The sequence below is a fragment of the Monodelphis domestica genome, chromosome 1 (genome assembly GCF_027887165.1).
Source record: "Monodelphis domestica isolate mMonDom1 chromosome 1, mMonDom1.pri, whole genome shotgun sequence".
In the NCBI taxonomy this organism is placed as follows: Eukaryota; Metazoa; Chordata; class Mammalia; order Didelphimorphia; family Didelphidae; genus Monodelphis; species Monodelphis domestica.
This window is the reverse complement of record NC_077227.1, coordinates 636,146,206-636,164,471: the sequence shown is the minus strand read 5'-3', so window position 1 is coordinate 636,164,471 and position 18,266 is coordinate 636,146,206. Positions and strand designations below refer to the sequence as shown.

The window sequence follows — 18,266 nt, the reverse complement described above, 5'->3', positions numbered from 1 at the left end:
GTAGAAATTTAGATAAACTTCAAAAATGCCATTTAAATTGTTTCCACTGTTTGAGTATTATTTATCTTTAAGTTTGGCAACTTTGAGAATATCTTTGCTCTTGAAGCTTTTCAAGCAATTATATTTTAAGAACATTGGATTCTTTGATTTCACATTGCATGTAGGTGACCTAAAAACATCTAGCTTTTAGTTGTCTGAATAGCAGCTTGAATAACTACTTAGTCAATCTTGTTTAGAAACAGGACATACATTTGATCTATAACAAATGCAGATCAGTTTACTTCTTCAGTTTAGTTGTATCTATATATAACAATAAATGAATTTTTAAAACCATGAAAGCTTAATGTTGCCCTAGGTACCATAATGTCCTTTAGTGGCTCACTTTCTTTAGTGACTGTTTCATACCCTCTCTTTTCCTCGTCTTCCTTGTTTCCTCTTCCCTGTTAGCAGAGAACTCTACTTCATACTTTCCTGAGAAATTAAAAGCTATAGACCTCAAGTTCTGCTCCATTTTCTCTACTCTCTCTTAAAAGCTCTTGTCATGGTACCGCATTCTAGTCTCAGATGAAGTGGTGGTCCTTGTCAGTGCTAACCCCTCTACTTGTAATTTTGATTCTCTCCACTCTCATCTCTTATAGACTGCCTCTACAATCTTCCACTCTCATTCAAATCTTCCTTTTCCTCATCTACTGAGTCAGTTCCTACTGTCTCCAAGCATGTTTATCTACTCCATCCTTTTATAAAAGCACTCACTTGATACCCTGAGCCTACTTCTCTCCTTTTCACAGCCATATTCTTTGGGAGGAAAAAGCTATATATAACTCTTCCCTTAACTGCCTCTGCTTTTGTTCACTTTTCAATTCCTGACTTCTGACCACTCAACTGAAACCACTTTCTTCAAGGTTTCCTGTGATCTTTTAATTGCTAAACCCAGTGGTATTTTTTAGTCTTTATCCTTCTTGATCTATCTGTAGCATTTGATGCTTTTGACCACTTTCCTGTATAATCCTTTTTCTCTTGAGTTTTTGTGGCACTCTTGTCTATCTACCTAACTGAATGCTTCTCAGTTGTCTTTGTTGACATCATTCAAGTCAAAGGCTTTAGCTGTAAGTATACCCCAAGATGGTCAGCAGAGAACCCTCCCTCTCATCTCACTTAACCAGATGCTAAGTCTTGTCAATTCTACCTCCATCACATTGTTTATACCATCCCTTCTTTCCACTCACATAGTCACCATCCTAGTTCAAGATTTCATTACTTCTTTCTGGACTATTGTGGTAGTTTAATTAGTTCCTTAGTCTCAAATCTTCCCCACTCCACAAACCACATTACTATCAAAAGTAATATTCTTAAACCAAAGGTTTGACTATGCTACTGTCCTACCCAGAAAATTCTACTGACTCCTTAATGCCTCTATGATGAAATACAGACTTCAAACTACCTTTCCAGGCTTGTTACACATCATTCCCTTTTTCCTCACTCTATAATCTAGCCAGACTGGCTGCTTTGCTATACCTTACACATGGCATTTCATCTCCAATCTCAGCACCTTTTCATAGTTTGTTCCCCATCTCTAGAATGTATTCTCTTCTTTATTCCTCCCTCAAAGAATCCTTAGCTTTTTCTCATTCTCTTTCCTCATTCATTTTCTTCTTCCTTCCTCCTATTTCTTTTCCCCTCCAACATTTAACTCCTTCCCTTCCCCTACCAGGGGCTTAGGAGAGAGAAAAGGAAGTGGAGGCATAATTGTAGATGGCATTCTCAAGAAATTTAGTCACAAAAATGAGAGCTATACAGGATAAAAGCTACTTGGAATGGTAGGATCAAGTGAGATTTTTTTTCCCCTTAAGGATGGAAGACATGTAAGCTTATTTTTGGGCAATAGGGAAACAGCTTTTAGACATACCATACTCAGTATGACCCAAACAGAATTAATTATCTTTCCCCCCAATCTTCCCTTCTTATAAACCTTTTTATTTCTGCTAGGGGCACTACCGTCTTCTTTGGCACCTAAGCTTATAAACCTTATGTTGTCTTTGACTCCTCATTTGCACTTAACCTACATGCCCAATATGTTGCTACGTTTTGCCACTTTTACCTTTACAGCATTAATCCTATATATCCCCTTCTCTCCACTAACAAAGCTGCCACCCTGGTACAGGCCCTCATTACCTCCAGGACTGGACCATTACCATAACCATTTGTTATTGCAGTAGCTTTCTGGTTGCTCTTCTTGCTTCAGATCTGCTCTGTCTCCAGTCCTTTGTGTAGTCAGGTGCCAGAGTAATCCTAAAGCACAAATCTGACGATATTTCTCTCCTGCTCAAGCTTTAGTGGCTCTCAGTTACCTCTAAGATCAAATATAAAATCCTGTTTTGCTTTTCTAAGTACTTCATAACCTTGTCTCTTCCCATCTTTGCAGACTTCCTGCAGTTAGTTCGCTCCCTTCTGTGTACCGTTTGTGATGTTACTAAACAATAGTCCTGTCCAACTCTTCCTGTTTCTATTTGGGATTTTCTTGACCAAGATACTGGAATGGTTTGCCATTTTCTTTTCTGGCTCATTTTACAGATGAGGAAACTTAAGGCTAATGGGTAAGTGACTTGCCCAGAGTCACACAGCTAGGAAATGTCTGAGGCTGGATTTCAACTCTGGAGGATGAGTCTTGACTTCAGGTCAGACACTTTATCCACTGTGCCATCTAGCTATCCTCTGTATACTATCCAGCAAAACTGTTTTTTGTTTTTTGTTTTTTTTTTGCTGTCCTTCCACACAGCTCTTCATCTCAAGACTGCCTTTTTGCCAGCTGCCTCTGTGAATCTTAAAAATTCCTCAGACTATACCTTAGAAGATTTGGTTAAGCTATTCCCTTATTGTAACAAATGAAGGTACTTGATCAGGAATGTATTGGGAATTTTACATTACTCCACCCATACTTAAGACAGTGCCTTAGGGGGAAGATAAAGTTGTAAACTCCTTACTGAACAATGAAAAGTCCCCAACTCATACTTATAGTGAAGCTAAAACCTTAAGCTAGGTCAATTTTTAGATCTAATACAAAAGGATGCTAAGTACCTATAAAGGCTAAATTAATCACTAAAAGGTCAAGCAACTTATAAAAGGCAAGCTTAACAAAAGAGTTGTGAAGTTTTAGTCTACCCAGAGTGGTGAGAACTAAGAATGGGCAGTCCTGGGAAAAAAACGTCTACTGTGATTGGTAGATGTGAAAATTTAGGGGAGGTGACACAAGAGAAAATTTCTTTAAAAGGAAGGGGAGTTCAAAATTGAGGGTAGTTCAGCTTTGGAAGCTGAATTGGAGGATCTCTCTGAATACTAGAGCTTGCTTGTGACAAATCTTATGGTGAGTGATAAAAGACTGACTAGTCTCTCTTAAGGCTCAGCCTAGGCCCTTCATACGATTTTCTTATTCTCCCTCTCTCCCTTTTCTTAATTCCTTCATTTGTATTAATTAAAATCTCCATAAAATCCAACTGACTTGGGTATATTTTCATATTTGGTCATTTTCCCATGGTGACCACTTATTTTTTATTTAAATCAAGACACTAAAAATAATTTTTACAGTTTTGGCAATTCACAATCATGAAACCCACATTTTTCACGGTTACAGTTTATGGCAACCCAGACTGCTCTCCCTCCTCATTTTTGCTTCCTGGGTTCCCTTTAAGACTCAGCTCAGATCTTGTCTTTTATTATAAGAAACCGAAATTTCATTGGATCCTCTTCAGTTGATGTCTTTCCTCTGGGATGACCTTCTATTTATGTGATTTATGTCATGTATGTCCACAGTTGTTTGGATTTTTTTGCATGTTAGTTTTCTTGTGGGTGGGGACCACACTTTTGTTTTTCTTTATATCTACAATGTTTAGCTTAATGCTATGTACCTAGTAGGTGCTTAATAAATACTTAATTGATGGGAAGACAAAGTATTCTCTAATGTTTCCATGCCTATTATATTTGGGGATCTTTTAGCATTGAAGAAGTGAAAAGGGGGGGAGGGAACTTGGAGGGAAGGGTCTGACTCGCTTCATGGTTTGTGAACATGGAGTTTTATACTTACTACAAAAAAATAGGTGCCTGATCTGATGCCTCTTGTCTGGGTTACATGAAACACCTGTATTTTACTAGAACTGAGGATAGCACATAACCAAAAGCCAATAAAATGTTATTGTTTGTTTGTTACAGCCTCCAAAACTTAAAGGTTTTAGATAGACTACAAATTAGCATTTATTCAAGGATCTTGTTCTTTGATGCATTCGTTGCTAAAACTAAAGAATTTACCAGTGATAATCCAGCCCTCATACCTTTGACCAGTCTGCTATATTTGATGCTGTTGACCTTCCTAGCCTCCTACATAATCTTTTCTTTTGGGGCTTTTTGACACAACTTTCTATAGGTTCTCTACCTGGATCCCTGACTTGTACCTTCTCATCCTTTGTTACTGACTTTTCATCATTTCTCCTAACTGTGGATGTTCCCTCAAGGTTCCATTCTATTTCCCCTTCTCCTTCTACACTTTCAGTAACCTTATGAATTTGGGGGGGCTTACTATCATCTTTAGGCAGAAGACTCACAGGTTCTAGTTATTACAACATAAAACTACACTGTCTTTTGGGACAACCAACACTTGCTTCACCAACTGCCGCTATAGGACATTTTAGTCAAGATGCCCAGAGACATTTTAAATACAGTATGCTCAGGATTGTTTTCCCTTCAGAATTTCTGTATTCTGTCAAAGACACCATTATCCTTCCAGTTTCCCTGGTTCATTACCATGATTGTTATTGTGGATTCCTCATTCTCTCTCATCTTACACATCTAGTCAGTTGCCAGATTTTTCCATATTTACCATTCGCTCTACCATTCTAAGATCCTTGTCACTGCCTCTTAATATTCTTCCTTCATATGTCTCACCACTTTAGTCCATTCTACATGAGTTTCCTTTCCTGCCTAATTGACTCCTGTGGCTTCCAGTTGTCCCTAGGACCAAATATAAATTCCTCTGTTTAGCTTTTAACACCCTAAAACCTGGTCTCAGCCTATCTTTCTAAATAAAGGGTTTGTGAACATGTTTTTAAAATATTTTGATAATTTTCAGTATAACTTATCTCCATTGTAATCCTGTGTGTTTTAATGCACTTAAAAACATTCTGAGAAAGGGCCCATAAGTTTGATCAGACTGCCAAAAGGGTCCATAACATCAACACAAAAAAGGTTACTCCCTCTCCCACTTTTTGCCTTAACCTCTGCTTCACAGAGACCTCTTAGGAATCATGCTTACATGAAACCTTTCCTCATCTTCCTAACTGCTAGTGTCCTTCCTTCCAAATTATCTTGTATTTCTCTTAATGTATATTTGTATTTATTGACTTTATATTTTAGCTGCTTATATTTATATCATATATTATTTTTCTTCTCTAGAAAATAAAATTCCTTTTGAGTAGGAATTATTTTTTTTTTATTGCCAGCAAGCTAGCACAATGCTTAGCACAAAGTAGTCACTGGATAGATGATGAGTCAGTACTTTAGAAGAAGACTAGAACAACCGACAACAGACCCAATCTATCAATAGGATCGATCATAGGAGAAATTTTTCTAGCTTGGTAGAAGTTTCCAGAAGGTGTTTTGTTCCTGAGAACCCATGATTCAATAGATGATGAGGCATTTGAGCAATACTTTTGTGAAAATTTAAATATCTATGTTAACTAGGATATTTAAATATTTTGTTAAGGCATTCAGTGGTATTTATGTACTGGTTCATATGTGGAAGTATGCAAAGTAACTAATTCATAATGCCCTGAGACTTGTTGTTTTTTCTGTCAATAAAATGTATTGTTCTTGAGAACAACCCCCAAAATATGAATTTGTTTTAGAAATAAATTTTATTAGGGCATTCAGTAGAGCGAAAGAGAGCTGGAAAGAAGGGATAACTCCCTCCTCAAGTCTTTGTGAGATTGTCATATGGAATTCAGAAAAGGGAAGAAAGACATTTACTTGATTGGTCTCACATATGGGGTAGGTAGTCTGCAAAAGAAAGGCAGTTTGAAGTGTTGTGAGTGTGTGTGTGTGTGTGTGTGTGTGTGCATGCATGTGTGTGATATATATCACAATTTCTTAGCCAGAAAAGCTAGATTCAAACAATAAATGATAAAAAATGACTCACAGTATGAACATGAATACTTTGCCAGCAGTACAAGAGTCAGGATTACAATGAAAGCTTCTATTCTGTTCTGTTGTTAATTTTTTAGAAGTGTTTCACTCTTAAAAGGTGGCATTCTATAGTCAAATAAAGTAATATGTGTAAAAGTACTTTAAAAAAACATAGTACAAAGGCAAGGTAGTGCTGGTATTCTAAAAAGAATTTAGTGAATGGTAAATATCTTGTGTTAACATATTTTTTTTTCTTTTTCAGTTTGTCAAGTGTGGATATGCAGGTTCTAATTTTCCAGAACACATCTTTCCAGCTTTGGTTGGAAGACCTATTATCAGATCAACCACCAAAGTGGGAAACATTGAAATCAAGGTAATATTTCATTTATAAGTAAGTCAGGAATGAAATTCCTGATTTGTTACTTGAAATAAGAGTATTTGTTAAACAATACATAGTGATCAGAAAAGTGAAACATTAATGCTAGTTTAAATCTAATTTTGTTTACTTTGTGTGACTGTACAGTATCTATTTGGAATAAAATACTCATTAGGTTCTGTATATAATACTTAATATTCTACTGGGGATTTTAATCCCAACTGCATAATACAATGATTTTTAGAATGCTTTGTTCTTTAAAATTCAAAAGATCTTTTTTCTATCTTTCTATTTTATAGGGCAACTGCTGTTATGTAAATACTTCTTTGGAAACTTGTACATTTTCTTTTAATGCTTTGTGGCCTGATCCTGTGCTTTTTCACAGTATAGCTGTGGAAACTTTGGATGCCATGTAAATATTATATGTTCTTCTGCTCAGCAAACACCACCAACCTCTTAATACTCTGCCTTAGGAGGAAGCTCTGGTTGTCTTCCATTTGGCTTTTGCCGAAAGGTTCTCTGGTGTATTATTTAGCGTACTCTTGGAGTGGAGATAGGAATCAGGTAATGGAGAATGTTATGACTCTTAGAGTTCAGGAGCAATAATAGAGAGTTGTCCATGAATGAGCCAGTGTTGAAAGTTTTATTTATGTAACCTTTTTGTAAGACTTCTGGTTCCTAGTAAAACACAAGTCACTTGAACTAGAGATCAGGATGCAAGTGAGTCTTTGGAGATGGAGGGACTACAGTAAAGTTCAGTTTCATGTAGTAGGCATTTGTTTTCTTGCTAATTTATTTACTAGTTCAATAAATGTAGTGATATTTAGGTGTTTTTTAAATTGTAAAATACATATAAACTAATTTCTAAGACCTTTAAGTATTCTAGACTTTGCTTCTCCATATTAAAAACAAGAACAAAAATCACCAGAGAAACCTGTAACAATAGGCAGTGGAAAAGGATTTAAAAACTGAAAATAAGTTGTTTGAGACAAGAAATGGATATGATAGTTTCTAGATAAAGTTCCTTTCAACTCTAGCTTTCTATGATTATGATGCCTTATTTTCTAAGCACCTTTTTCTTTGATTCTGACTGAATTCCACCTTGAAATTTCAATTTGAACATTATCAAAGTCACATAAGTTAAGCATTTATTGATTGTGATAAAATATGACTGCATTCTTTTTTAAACTGAAATTAATATTATCCTATTTATTCAATGATAGGCCTAATTGGAAATAAAGTACCATTTTTACTTTATAGGCAGATTAAAATAGTATTAGCATATTTAAACAGTTTGGGTTGTATAGTTATCCTCAAGTAAATTTATATATTTATACATGCATGCCCTCATTCTAGGAAATATTTCATTTTACATTTAAAGCCATGGAGTAGTCATGGACTCTGTCTTCCTTCTCTCAATGACTTTTGCTATAAATGCAAAACGATTAGCAAAAAGGGGATTTTCCCTCATAAAGCTTGCCTACTCTGTCTCCATTGGTTCAATCTATTCAATTCAGATCTTGAAACTATAATATTATATAATTTAGGTTGGGGAAGCGGGGCAAAAGAGATGTACGTAGCTAATCCATACTTCTGTGCAAGAATCAGAAATATAACCTTGAACTATCTATGTAGAGTGAATCTTTGTTTCCTTTTAAAAAAAAAACTTTTAGAAAATCAGATGTTATTAAAATTAATTAATGAATTTGGAAGGATGCTTGGAATCTGAAATTCCTATGTTTGGTGGATACTTTTCTGTTTCATTCATTTTAGCTAACATGGTTATTAACTACAAAAATAAACTGGAAATTTAAGTCATTAATAGCAAATCCATTTAAAATAAGGTGCCTGAATAACTAGTCCTTTTTAGGGTTGATGATACTGACCGTGTTAAATTGGCCCTTGATTTTATTAATTCAATAAAATCATAGCAATACTGCATCTGACTTCTACTTAATTTGTCTCTCTTGCTTGTGTGTTTAAAATTTTTAGTGAGGATTTTATTTAGGCCTTTCTGACTCTTACTTCTACCTTCTCTCTCTTCACCTTTCTTGACCTGTTGAAGTAGAATAACAAGATGGTAAGTGAGGTTATACCATGCTCTGTTTGTTTTCCACTTTTGCTTTATGGGACCAGTAGCTGTTATTTTGTGTCCCTTAGTATTGGGGGTGGGGGGATATTTCCATACTTTTTTTAATATTCATTCTTTTTTTTTAACTTTTTTTCCTTCATTGCTTCAGTTTAGTAGCAACTAATTTAAGTCTTATGCTTTTTTCTGAATGGGACATGTACCAAGGACCAAACTTTCTAATCACTAACATAGCTTTGACTTTCTTTTTGTCTACCATGTAGAAAAATTTAATAGTTAAAATGGAATATGGTGTGCATTATGTTAGAATTCTAGTGATTCTATACAGGATTAAGTGTTACATAGTAGAAAGGATTAGCAGAGTTTTCATATTGTAAATAAGTTTAATTTTGTTCAATTAAACATTTTAATCATAGCCTATATATTTCATCCTACTCTGCACTATTTGCAGAGTATTAGTAAAATTTCAATATGCAAGTGAAATATAGTGGAGGGAAAGGAAGGAAGAGATACTGACTGATCTGTTTCTTTTATTATTATTATTAGTGAGGAATAATCTTATAGAACCACAAGAGTATAACTAAGAAAAAGAGGATGCACGTAAAGAGTTTCAATAGTGGTTATTTCTTTTTTCCAAATAAATGTAGTTTTACAGTAACCTTTTCATGTGAATCCCACAGCTTTGTCCCTAGAAGATTAATTCTATCCTTCTGTTATTTTCCATGAGATTTAAGATGGTTTCTTTAAAATTTTTATTTGCTAATTGTATCTTTGAATATTTTTAAGGACTTTAAAACATCTTAAGGACTTATAAAATGTAACTTTTCTCCCTCCACTTGAAAATTAAAAATGATGGTTGTATGAAGATGTAAATAGGTATTCATGCTTTATCATGTTAGTTTCCTATTAAATATCAAATAGTTTAAGAAAGATGGGGGGATGCCTAGATTTAGCCAAAATAAGTGATGAAATTTGGTTTTAAAGATCTAAAAAGGTAGAGATTAAGATCAGGTCAAATGTTATTAATGTTTTGGTGGAAGAGTAGTGTGAAAGTATAACAATATTCAAATTTTTTAAAATTTAGTGCTACAAAATTGAGATTGTTTCAAATATTGACTTTAATTTAGTAGCTCATTTTAGAATTATTCTTATTGTTAATTGGAATTCTGCTGTTTGTGTAAAATACAATTTTTGCTGCTTGCTGTATGTATTAACATCTTTTTAAAAAGGCATTTCAGATATTTACCATAATTTCTAATTCTTTTCAGACAACAGGTGATGTTTAGGCTTGAGTGCCCAGTGAAGACTACTGCTGCCAAGAGAGTAGTAAAGCCTAAGACCTGACCTAATAATTCCTACCTTGTTTCTAAGGTCTGAAGGCAATATGCATTATTTTTCAGTAGATTTTAAAAGTTGAGGGAAAGACCATTTCTTGTTACTGAAATCTGTCACAGATAAACTTCATAGAAAGATAATTATGACTAACACACATAATTTACTATATATGTGTAATTTACTTACATACATTTACATTTTTATTGCATTTTTCCTTCCTTTCCAAATTTTCCTACATGCTGAAGAATAGTAAAGATAATTTGGGGGCAGCTGGGTAGCTTCTGATTGAGAGCCAGGCCTAGAGACAGGAGGTCCTAGGTTCAAATTTGACCTCAGACACTTCCCAGCTGTGTGATCCTGGGCAAGTCACTTAACCCCCATTGCCTAGCCCTTACCACTCTTCTGCCTCGGAGCCAATACACAGTATTGACTTCAAGACGGAAGGTATGGGTTTAAAAAAAGAATAGTAAAGATAATTTTGTTCAATCAAAAATGTCTTTCAGTTAATCTTAAATATGTTTAAATTAAGATAATGACTTGGTTCTGAGAATCTGCACCATTACTTTGGGACAGACTTCCTAAAATGAATGAAATTTAGTTTGTGATATAGTTAGCTTAATGAAGTGTTAAATATTTAATTATTTTATGGAATAATAATAAAACTAAAAGTTCATGCTTTATATAGTATTTTGAGATTAACGGAGTGCTTTTTTAAAATAAGTCTTATAGAATAGGAATTTCCAGTGTTATTCCCATTTTACAGCTGATGAAATGAATGATTACAGAGGTCAAGTGACTTGCCCCATGACTCCCAGTGTTAGAACCAAAATTTGAACCTAGGCTTCCTGAGAAGTTTGTTGTTTTGTTTACATTTCTCCTAATAGCCTTAAGTAAGACATTTGAAATGTATAAAATACTGGGTAATGAGTAAAAAATGTGTTCAAATTAATGTTAAATTTCCATAGGAATATTGAATACCTTAAGGATTCAAGTGCTTATTAATTCTTGGTTTTTTATCTTTTATGAGTGATACTGAAGTATTAAAATGTTTAAAAAGAATCAAAGCACTTATAGTACTTCAGTTTTGGAAAGGGCCAATCATAAATAAGGTGAGCACTGTAACTTTATTGCATCCTGATAAGTGTGTTTGAATTCCTTTTCAGCTTTTTCTTGTTAATTGTTTTTTTAAATGGGATTCTCCCTTGTCTTAAGACTGAATGTGTTCTTTTCTTCCTTAAAGTGTATTTTAGAGATGGACACTTTAAAAAAGAGAATGTTACTGATTCCTTATATTTTGTTGAGATTGCTGACTTATCATTAACCACTGGAAAAAAAAGTTTAATTTCTGTAATTCCCCCCCCCCCCAAATTGTAATATTTTATAGTTGGATAATATTAAGTCTGGTATAATTGGAGGCAGAGTATATGGGTAATAAGTTTTGTGTGTGACATGTTTTTCTGAAATGCTTTTGAGGTTTACATTGTTATTGTTCATACTGGAAATACTTACTGAAAGAATTGGGGCTTTTTCTCTTTAAGATTTTAATTCCCTTAACACTCATTTGGAAAGTTATCTGTAAACTTTTGATTCTAGATTATAGTGCCAATTTGGGGGTTGGCATACAGATATAGGGCATGTTAATGAAATTTGATATTTTTATGATACCTTTGGAAAACATAAATTGCCATGGATATAATGCTGATGTAAAAATTGTGGTCTCCCTTTTTGACTTATCTGTTCTGTACCCTTCAAATACTCATTACCATTTTAGTAACAAGCACAGTATGCACAATATGCTGTATGCATTGAACATTTTTCTATCAGCTTCTCTTCTCCCCTTTTACCTTGCTGTATATTATTTAACCCATCACACACTTTATTACTTAAATATTAGATCAAAAGCAACAGATGAAACCACACAGAACTTCAGTATAACAAAATATAGGATTTATTTATGATAATAACCCTTTCTTTTGGAATTATAAGAACAGAAGGTAAGATCAATTTATTGTTTTAAAACACAATATACAATGAAATCTGCCATTCAAAAATGAAACTTTCCAAAGTGTTTTTGAAAATCTAGAGTTGAACTGAAAACAAAGTATATTTAAATGAAAATACTGCAATAAATCAGGGATTGCCTTATTCACGTAAGTTTCTTAAAAAATAGCAGAAGTGTGATTTTCTGAAGCTCTTATATATAATGTTTGAATAGTTTAACATGTTCCTATTGTGATTTTTAGGATCTAATGGTTGGTGATGAGGCAAGTGAATTGCGATCAATGTTAGAAGTTAACTATCCTATGGAAAATGGCATAGTTCGAAACTGGGATGATATGAAACATCTGTGGGACTATACATTTGGACCAGAAAAACTTAACATAGATACTAGAAATTGTAAAATCTTGCTCACGGAACCTCCTATGAACCCAACAAAAAACAGGGAGAAGATTGTGGAGGTAAATTTAAGATTAAATTTTATATATATATATATATTTATTTATTTATATATACACAAAAATATACATATTTCTGTGACAATTTCAGAATTTAAAAAATATCTGTAATCATTTGTTACTAATGGTAAGATAAAATGTTAAAAATAACAATAGCTTTAGTATCTTCTATACTTTTAAAAATAGTTAATATGTAGAAGTCTCATAAGCATTATCTTCTTGCCCAAACTTTAGATGAGAATGACTTTCCAAAAAAGGTAAGAAGTAGCCAAAGGGGAAAAGAATAAAGAATCTTAGTCATCAGTAGTATGGTTGATTAGTCTCATATCTACAGCCTTTTAACATAGAGCCTTAATGGTAGATTTTGAACTAAAGTAGACTTGAAAGAGAATCTAGTTCAATCCTTTCCTTTTATAAGTAGATCAATAGTTCAATTGCACCTCAGAAACTCTTGGCTAAGTTCATATGCTCAGTCTAGGCCTTCTAATTTTGAGTCAGAGTATGTGGTAGAATATTTGTTAGGTTGTATGTTAGCAATATTTAGCTGAATGTAGAATGTGAATTTGTCTTTGAGTACAGATGAAACTTTTTCTTTAATGTAATCATTTTAAAATAAAAGTATACTTGCTTTTAAACTTTTGGCTAGCTCTTTAAGATGTTCAATTTTTTGCTTTTTCACCATTTTTTCTTTTTGTATTTATAGCCTATGTTGATGCCATCTTAAATTAATTTAAACATAGTTATACTTCCCTTTTTGAAGGTTCACAGAATTGCAAACTAATATTCTTTCAAAAGGTCTTGAATAGGGAGATAATATTTTCTGGCAGGTAGCTATCATTTAGGGTAAAGAAAAAGTTGGAGTTTATATATTGGAGTATAGTTACATTTAACCACTATTTAGCACTTGGTGCGCACAAAGCACTGTATTATAGGTACGAGACTAGATAGATATAATTAAAGCATGGTCCCCACCTAGCAAAGCTTACAGATTATTTCATGTTCTCCATTGGATTTACAATTTTCATATTTTGATTCTGGGTATTTGAGTATACATTTATCTATAACTGGTTACGGTTTGATTTTAAACCTCTCATCCAGAAAATTGTCCTGTTAGTAACAATAATAATGATAATAAACTCATTTTGAGTTTCGCAAACTGCCTTCCCAGCCTTGTGAGATGTAAGTGATATTAGTAGTTTCCTTTTATAGATAAGGAGACTGAGGCTTATAAATGGTATTTTTACTACTACCAAAACTTTTAGTGATCTTACTCCTCCTCCTCCTCCTCCTCCTAGAAATTGGTGATGACTCAGTGTAAGAGCCTGAATACTTTCTGGATAGCAAGTCATAGCTCACTTTTTCTTAAAAAGTGAATGATAGAGTAGAATGCTTGTTGAAGTGTGTCATTAATGCAACTGCTTTAATATATTTGGTGTCAATAAGTCTTAAATTTCATAAACTGCTTCACATTTTTAAAAAAATGTCAAGTATGGAATTTTCTCAACTTTTTTCACTAGGAATAATTTTGTAGATAATAAAAAACCATGAGTAATATTCCCAGTTGGATTAGATTTGAGGCTTCTAAATGTCACAAGTTCTCTATGACTAAGGAGCCACAACCCTGATCCAGCAAGGTATGAGGAAATTCACCTGTTCATATCAGTGCATTTCTCATTGACTGCCCAAATTGGCTTGCTGTTCAAACAGGTGAGCAGAGCCCTAACCTAACTGGATTGCTCCATAGTAAACAAGTTCTAATGCCCACTCTTAGTAGGTCATTATATATCTATATCTAAATATATTTCTATATAGATATATATTTGTCTTATCCTCATCATACAAAGTGATATCCTTCTCTGGTATTCTACAATTTGAATTAAGATTTATTTCTCCCACAAAGCACCAGTAAAGCAGTCTTGGTTTTATGTATTTTTTTTTCCATTATAATTGCTAATAACTGAAATGCTCAGAATCTTTCATTTATAGTATTCTTTTAAGTTGGCGATATGATTCAGTGATCTTCATAAAACTATTAGCATAAAAGGGGGATGACTACTTAAGTAGTGAAGGCACACATTGATTAGTATTGTAAAGGCAAGGACTTTGAACAAAGACTTGAGTTTTTATTAGGAGGGAACTATTCAGTAAATAAATAATGAGGGTTGATAAACCTTCCAAGGGCCTTCTTGTAGTCATGGATGCTTTTAATTTCTTTTAGGTCATGTTTGAGACTTACCAGTTTTCTGGTGTGTATGTAGCTATCCAGGCTGTTCTTACTTTGTATGCTCAAGGTAGGTGGAATTTAACTATCAGCAAACTATTTCTCAATCATTCAACTATGTTGGCTAATTCAAGAAAAACACTTTATTCTTTAACTACATTGTTTCCTGTGTATACTGTAAATGTTTTTCTAATGCTATAAAATTTAAATCTTTGAAATAATTTGGGAAAACCTGTACAATGGAATTTGAATTCTTAAAATTATGTTTAATTAAACAATAAAAGGTCTAGTTTAGATAATTTTGAAAGTATTTATTAAATACTGATGAACCAAAGGAATGCTTTTTTTTTAGACTGGTAATATACATCCTTTACATTTATCCTAAAATTATGATATTTTAGGCAATAGACATACAGAATTTCTTACCCTGACAGGTGGTACAAGAAGAATTGTAGGTACAGCAAAGGTTTGGATGATCATAGATGGTAATTTTATAGTGGATTGAAAAGAAAAATTGAAATAGTTTTTAGTAGGTATTTAATCTTTAGAGATGTATTTTGAGCATACAGTACTGATTAGAATTATGGACTGTAACTACCCTATTATTTCTGCTCTTTGTGTTTTGTGCAGTAAACACTTCTAAGGGTTGTCTTCTTGGGTTATTTACATACATGAAACTAATTTTTAAAATAAAAATTTTATTATAGCCACTGTCATCAACTAGTCACAATTAAATATAGTAGAATTTTAAAGCTGTTTTGTTTGCTGCTGTGCACATAAATATTTGTTTTAGAGGATTTAAGCAAGTGTATGTTGAAATTTTTTCCTTCAGAATAAAAAAACTGTATTGTAGTGATAAGTCAATGAGTGCTTGAGTGTCATTAATTAATTTGAATGTCATCTACAATTTCCTATCCTGAGCCACTTTAAATCCATGGGAATACACATCTTTCCATAAACCCTTTTAAATTTGTTAACATGTAACTACTAAAGGAACATACAGGCTATCCAGCATACATCCCTCTGATGTCTCAACCTAAATTCTTTTGTGTAATAAATGGTTGTTAATATACTTCATTAACCTTGTGACCAAGAATGAATGAGTGCGAATGCGTTTATTAAGTGTTTACTCTTGCTAGGCTCTTTAACAAGTGATAAAGATGTAGCTTTTTGAGTGATCTGTAATTTTAGTTCTAGGGACTTTGATAGTTTATAGCTATATATCACCACCAAAGAATATTATTTTTTTAAATAGATTTTTGTTTCAAAGAGAAATTTAAGGTTAATAATAGGAACTACACAGTTTCTCAGAATTCAAATTGCTCTTCAGTTCTTGACCCATATCATCTGTGAACAGAATCTGTCCAAGATAGGTGTATTAATGGTCAAGATAGGTGTATTAATGGTCCTCTTCGAGATTGTTTTTCAAACTCCATATTATAGTCTTGACAATAGATATTCATATATTCAGGTTTTCCTATCTGGATAGTTAGACTTAACTCTTAAATGATGTTGGCTCTATTTTAGGAAGACTTCCCCATGATTTGGGATTGTAGGCAGATTTTTGTGAGAATAATTTACACAAGAATGCATAAGTAATGGTTTGAGAAATGAACAAATAGACTTTCTCACAATTTGTATCCTACATCAGAACATATCTTTTCAGTCACACACAGTTGACTTTAAGGTATAGAGAATTTAAGATTTCATGGCAGTTACTATTTGTGGGTTGTTGTTTAAAATCAAGTATTTGAACAAGATACTAAAGTTTTCTTAACAAGGTGTTGCATATGCATTTGTCAGAATAAATCAATAATCATACACGATTGAAAGATGTAGCAAATTTTGCTTAAGCTAATGATTATTTTAACACGATCTATTTGTAAATGACATTGTATTATACTTCAATTGCTCTATTAAAATCAATTTTTCATTTTGGCTGTTGAAATTAAGAATTTTTCAGAAATAGAAATTAAATGAAGATAAAATTGTCAGTGCTTATGAGCTTTGTAAATGACAACTGGAGGAGGAATAGCAAGTATGTAAGATGATAGAATTTGGATCCAGAAAGTAACTTAACTGTCTGAATAATGAGCTTAATGTTAAAGTGGCATTCAGTAGGGATAAGTGTGAAATTTTATGCTTAGATACAAAGAGGTCAATTATGTAAGCAGAAGCTTGGCAAAACATGCCTAGGAATCCGTTAACATGAAGATGATAAGCATTTATGGTAAGTTTCTAGTGCAGCATAAGTCATCATTGTTATAGGGCAGTCAAAAAACCTAATGTGATATTAAGGTCAGTTAATAAAAAATGGAATGTCCAGAACAAGGTCTTGCTAGTTTCCAATATACCCTGCTCTGATTCAATAACATTTGAACTGTTGTGGCCTATTGTGAGTACCACATTGAAGGAATCGAGTAGATAAGTCCCTTCAGAGAAGGGCAGCTAAAATGTCAAAGGGATTCAAAACTACTTGCATAGATTGATTGAAGGAACTCAGAATATTAGTCTGAGAGAGAAAAACATGATAGTGACCTTAAAGTGTTTGATTGAAGAGTTCTTATGTGGACTTGAGATGACTTCTTTATTTTGGCTCATAAGACAAAACTAGAATCCTGATTTAATGTATAGAGTGCTGTGCTTAGTGTCAAGAAAACCTTAGTTTGGTTGTGCCTCTGAATCTTATGAGCCATGTGACCCTCAGCAAGTCATTTAACCTCTCTAAGCCTCAGTTTCCTCATCTATAAATAATGGAGTTGGATTAGATGACCTCTAAGGCCCCTTCCAGCTCTTAATCTTAGAGGCAATCTAGTTTAGTTACCAAAGTCTTAAAAAATGGAAATTTTACTCTAGTAGTATAGTGAGTTATCCTGTCTCATGGAGAAAGAGGGGTGTTTAATAGAATCATGCCTCAGGTTGAGGTTAAGCTTTTGATTTTTCTTTTAATTCTTAAGATTCTCTAATTCTTTTAAAAAAAATTTAAAACCTTTTTCTGTCTTAGTAACAACTCTTAAGGTAGAAGGGCTAGGCAAACAGGTTTAAATTATTTGTCCAGGGTCACACCGCTGGAAAGTGTCTTGAATCCAGATTAGAACCCAGGTCCTCTCAATTCCAGGCCTGACTTTCTATACCCTGTGCCATCTAGCTGCCCCTTTAATTCTTTTTTAAAAGTTTTTTTTTCCTAGCTAGATATTATTTTTTTCTCTCCAAGTAGAAAAGAATGAATATCCAGCTTATAGCTATAGACTGTAAAATGAATTTTGAACATTTTTGATATGATGAATATGATTGTCTTTACATTAAAACCTCACATTTTGAAATTCCAACGTTCGTAACTTTATCTCATTGGCTATCCTTAGTATTTTTAATAATAGTTTAACTTGGGGAAAATTATAATGCAGATTTTACTATAAAGGCCAATAAGGACTGTCAGTTCAGTTCCAGGAAGTGATATTCTTTTGCATCATCATCACAAATTGTATTTCTCAATGTGGGTAGCTGTCCTTAGAAAAGGGTATTGTTGGGAGAACTTGAAAATATGTGGCCAGATTCATTAATTCAGGAATGAGAAAAGTTCTTAACTGAGAGACCTAATTTCTTGCCCTCTTTCACTTATCA

General features: G+C 33.3%; 1 protein-coding gene across 1 annotated transcript in view; it reads left to right on the top strand.

Moving 5' to 3' along the window:
* The window catches only part of ACTR2 (actin related protein 2), a 51,971-nt gene that overhangs the window by 7,262 nt on the left and 26,443 nt on the right, over nucleotides 1-18,266 (top strand). Inside the window, exons 2-4 of the mRNA XM_007476739.3 lie at nucleotides 6,431-6,541; nucleotides 12,212-12,427; nucleotides 14,643-14,715. Coding sequence (XP_007476801.1) covers nucleotides 6,431-6,541; nucleotides 12,212-12,427; nucleotides 14,643-14,715 — 400 coding nt within the window. The remainder of the gene's footprint in view (nucleotides 1-6,430; nucleotides 6,542-12,211; nucleotides 12,428-14,642; nucleotides 14,716-18,266) is intronic.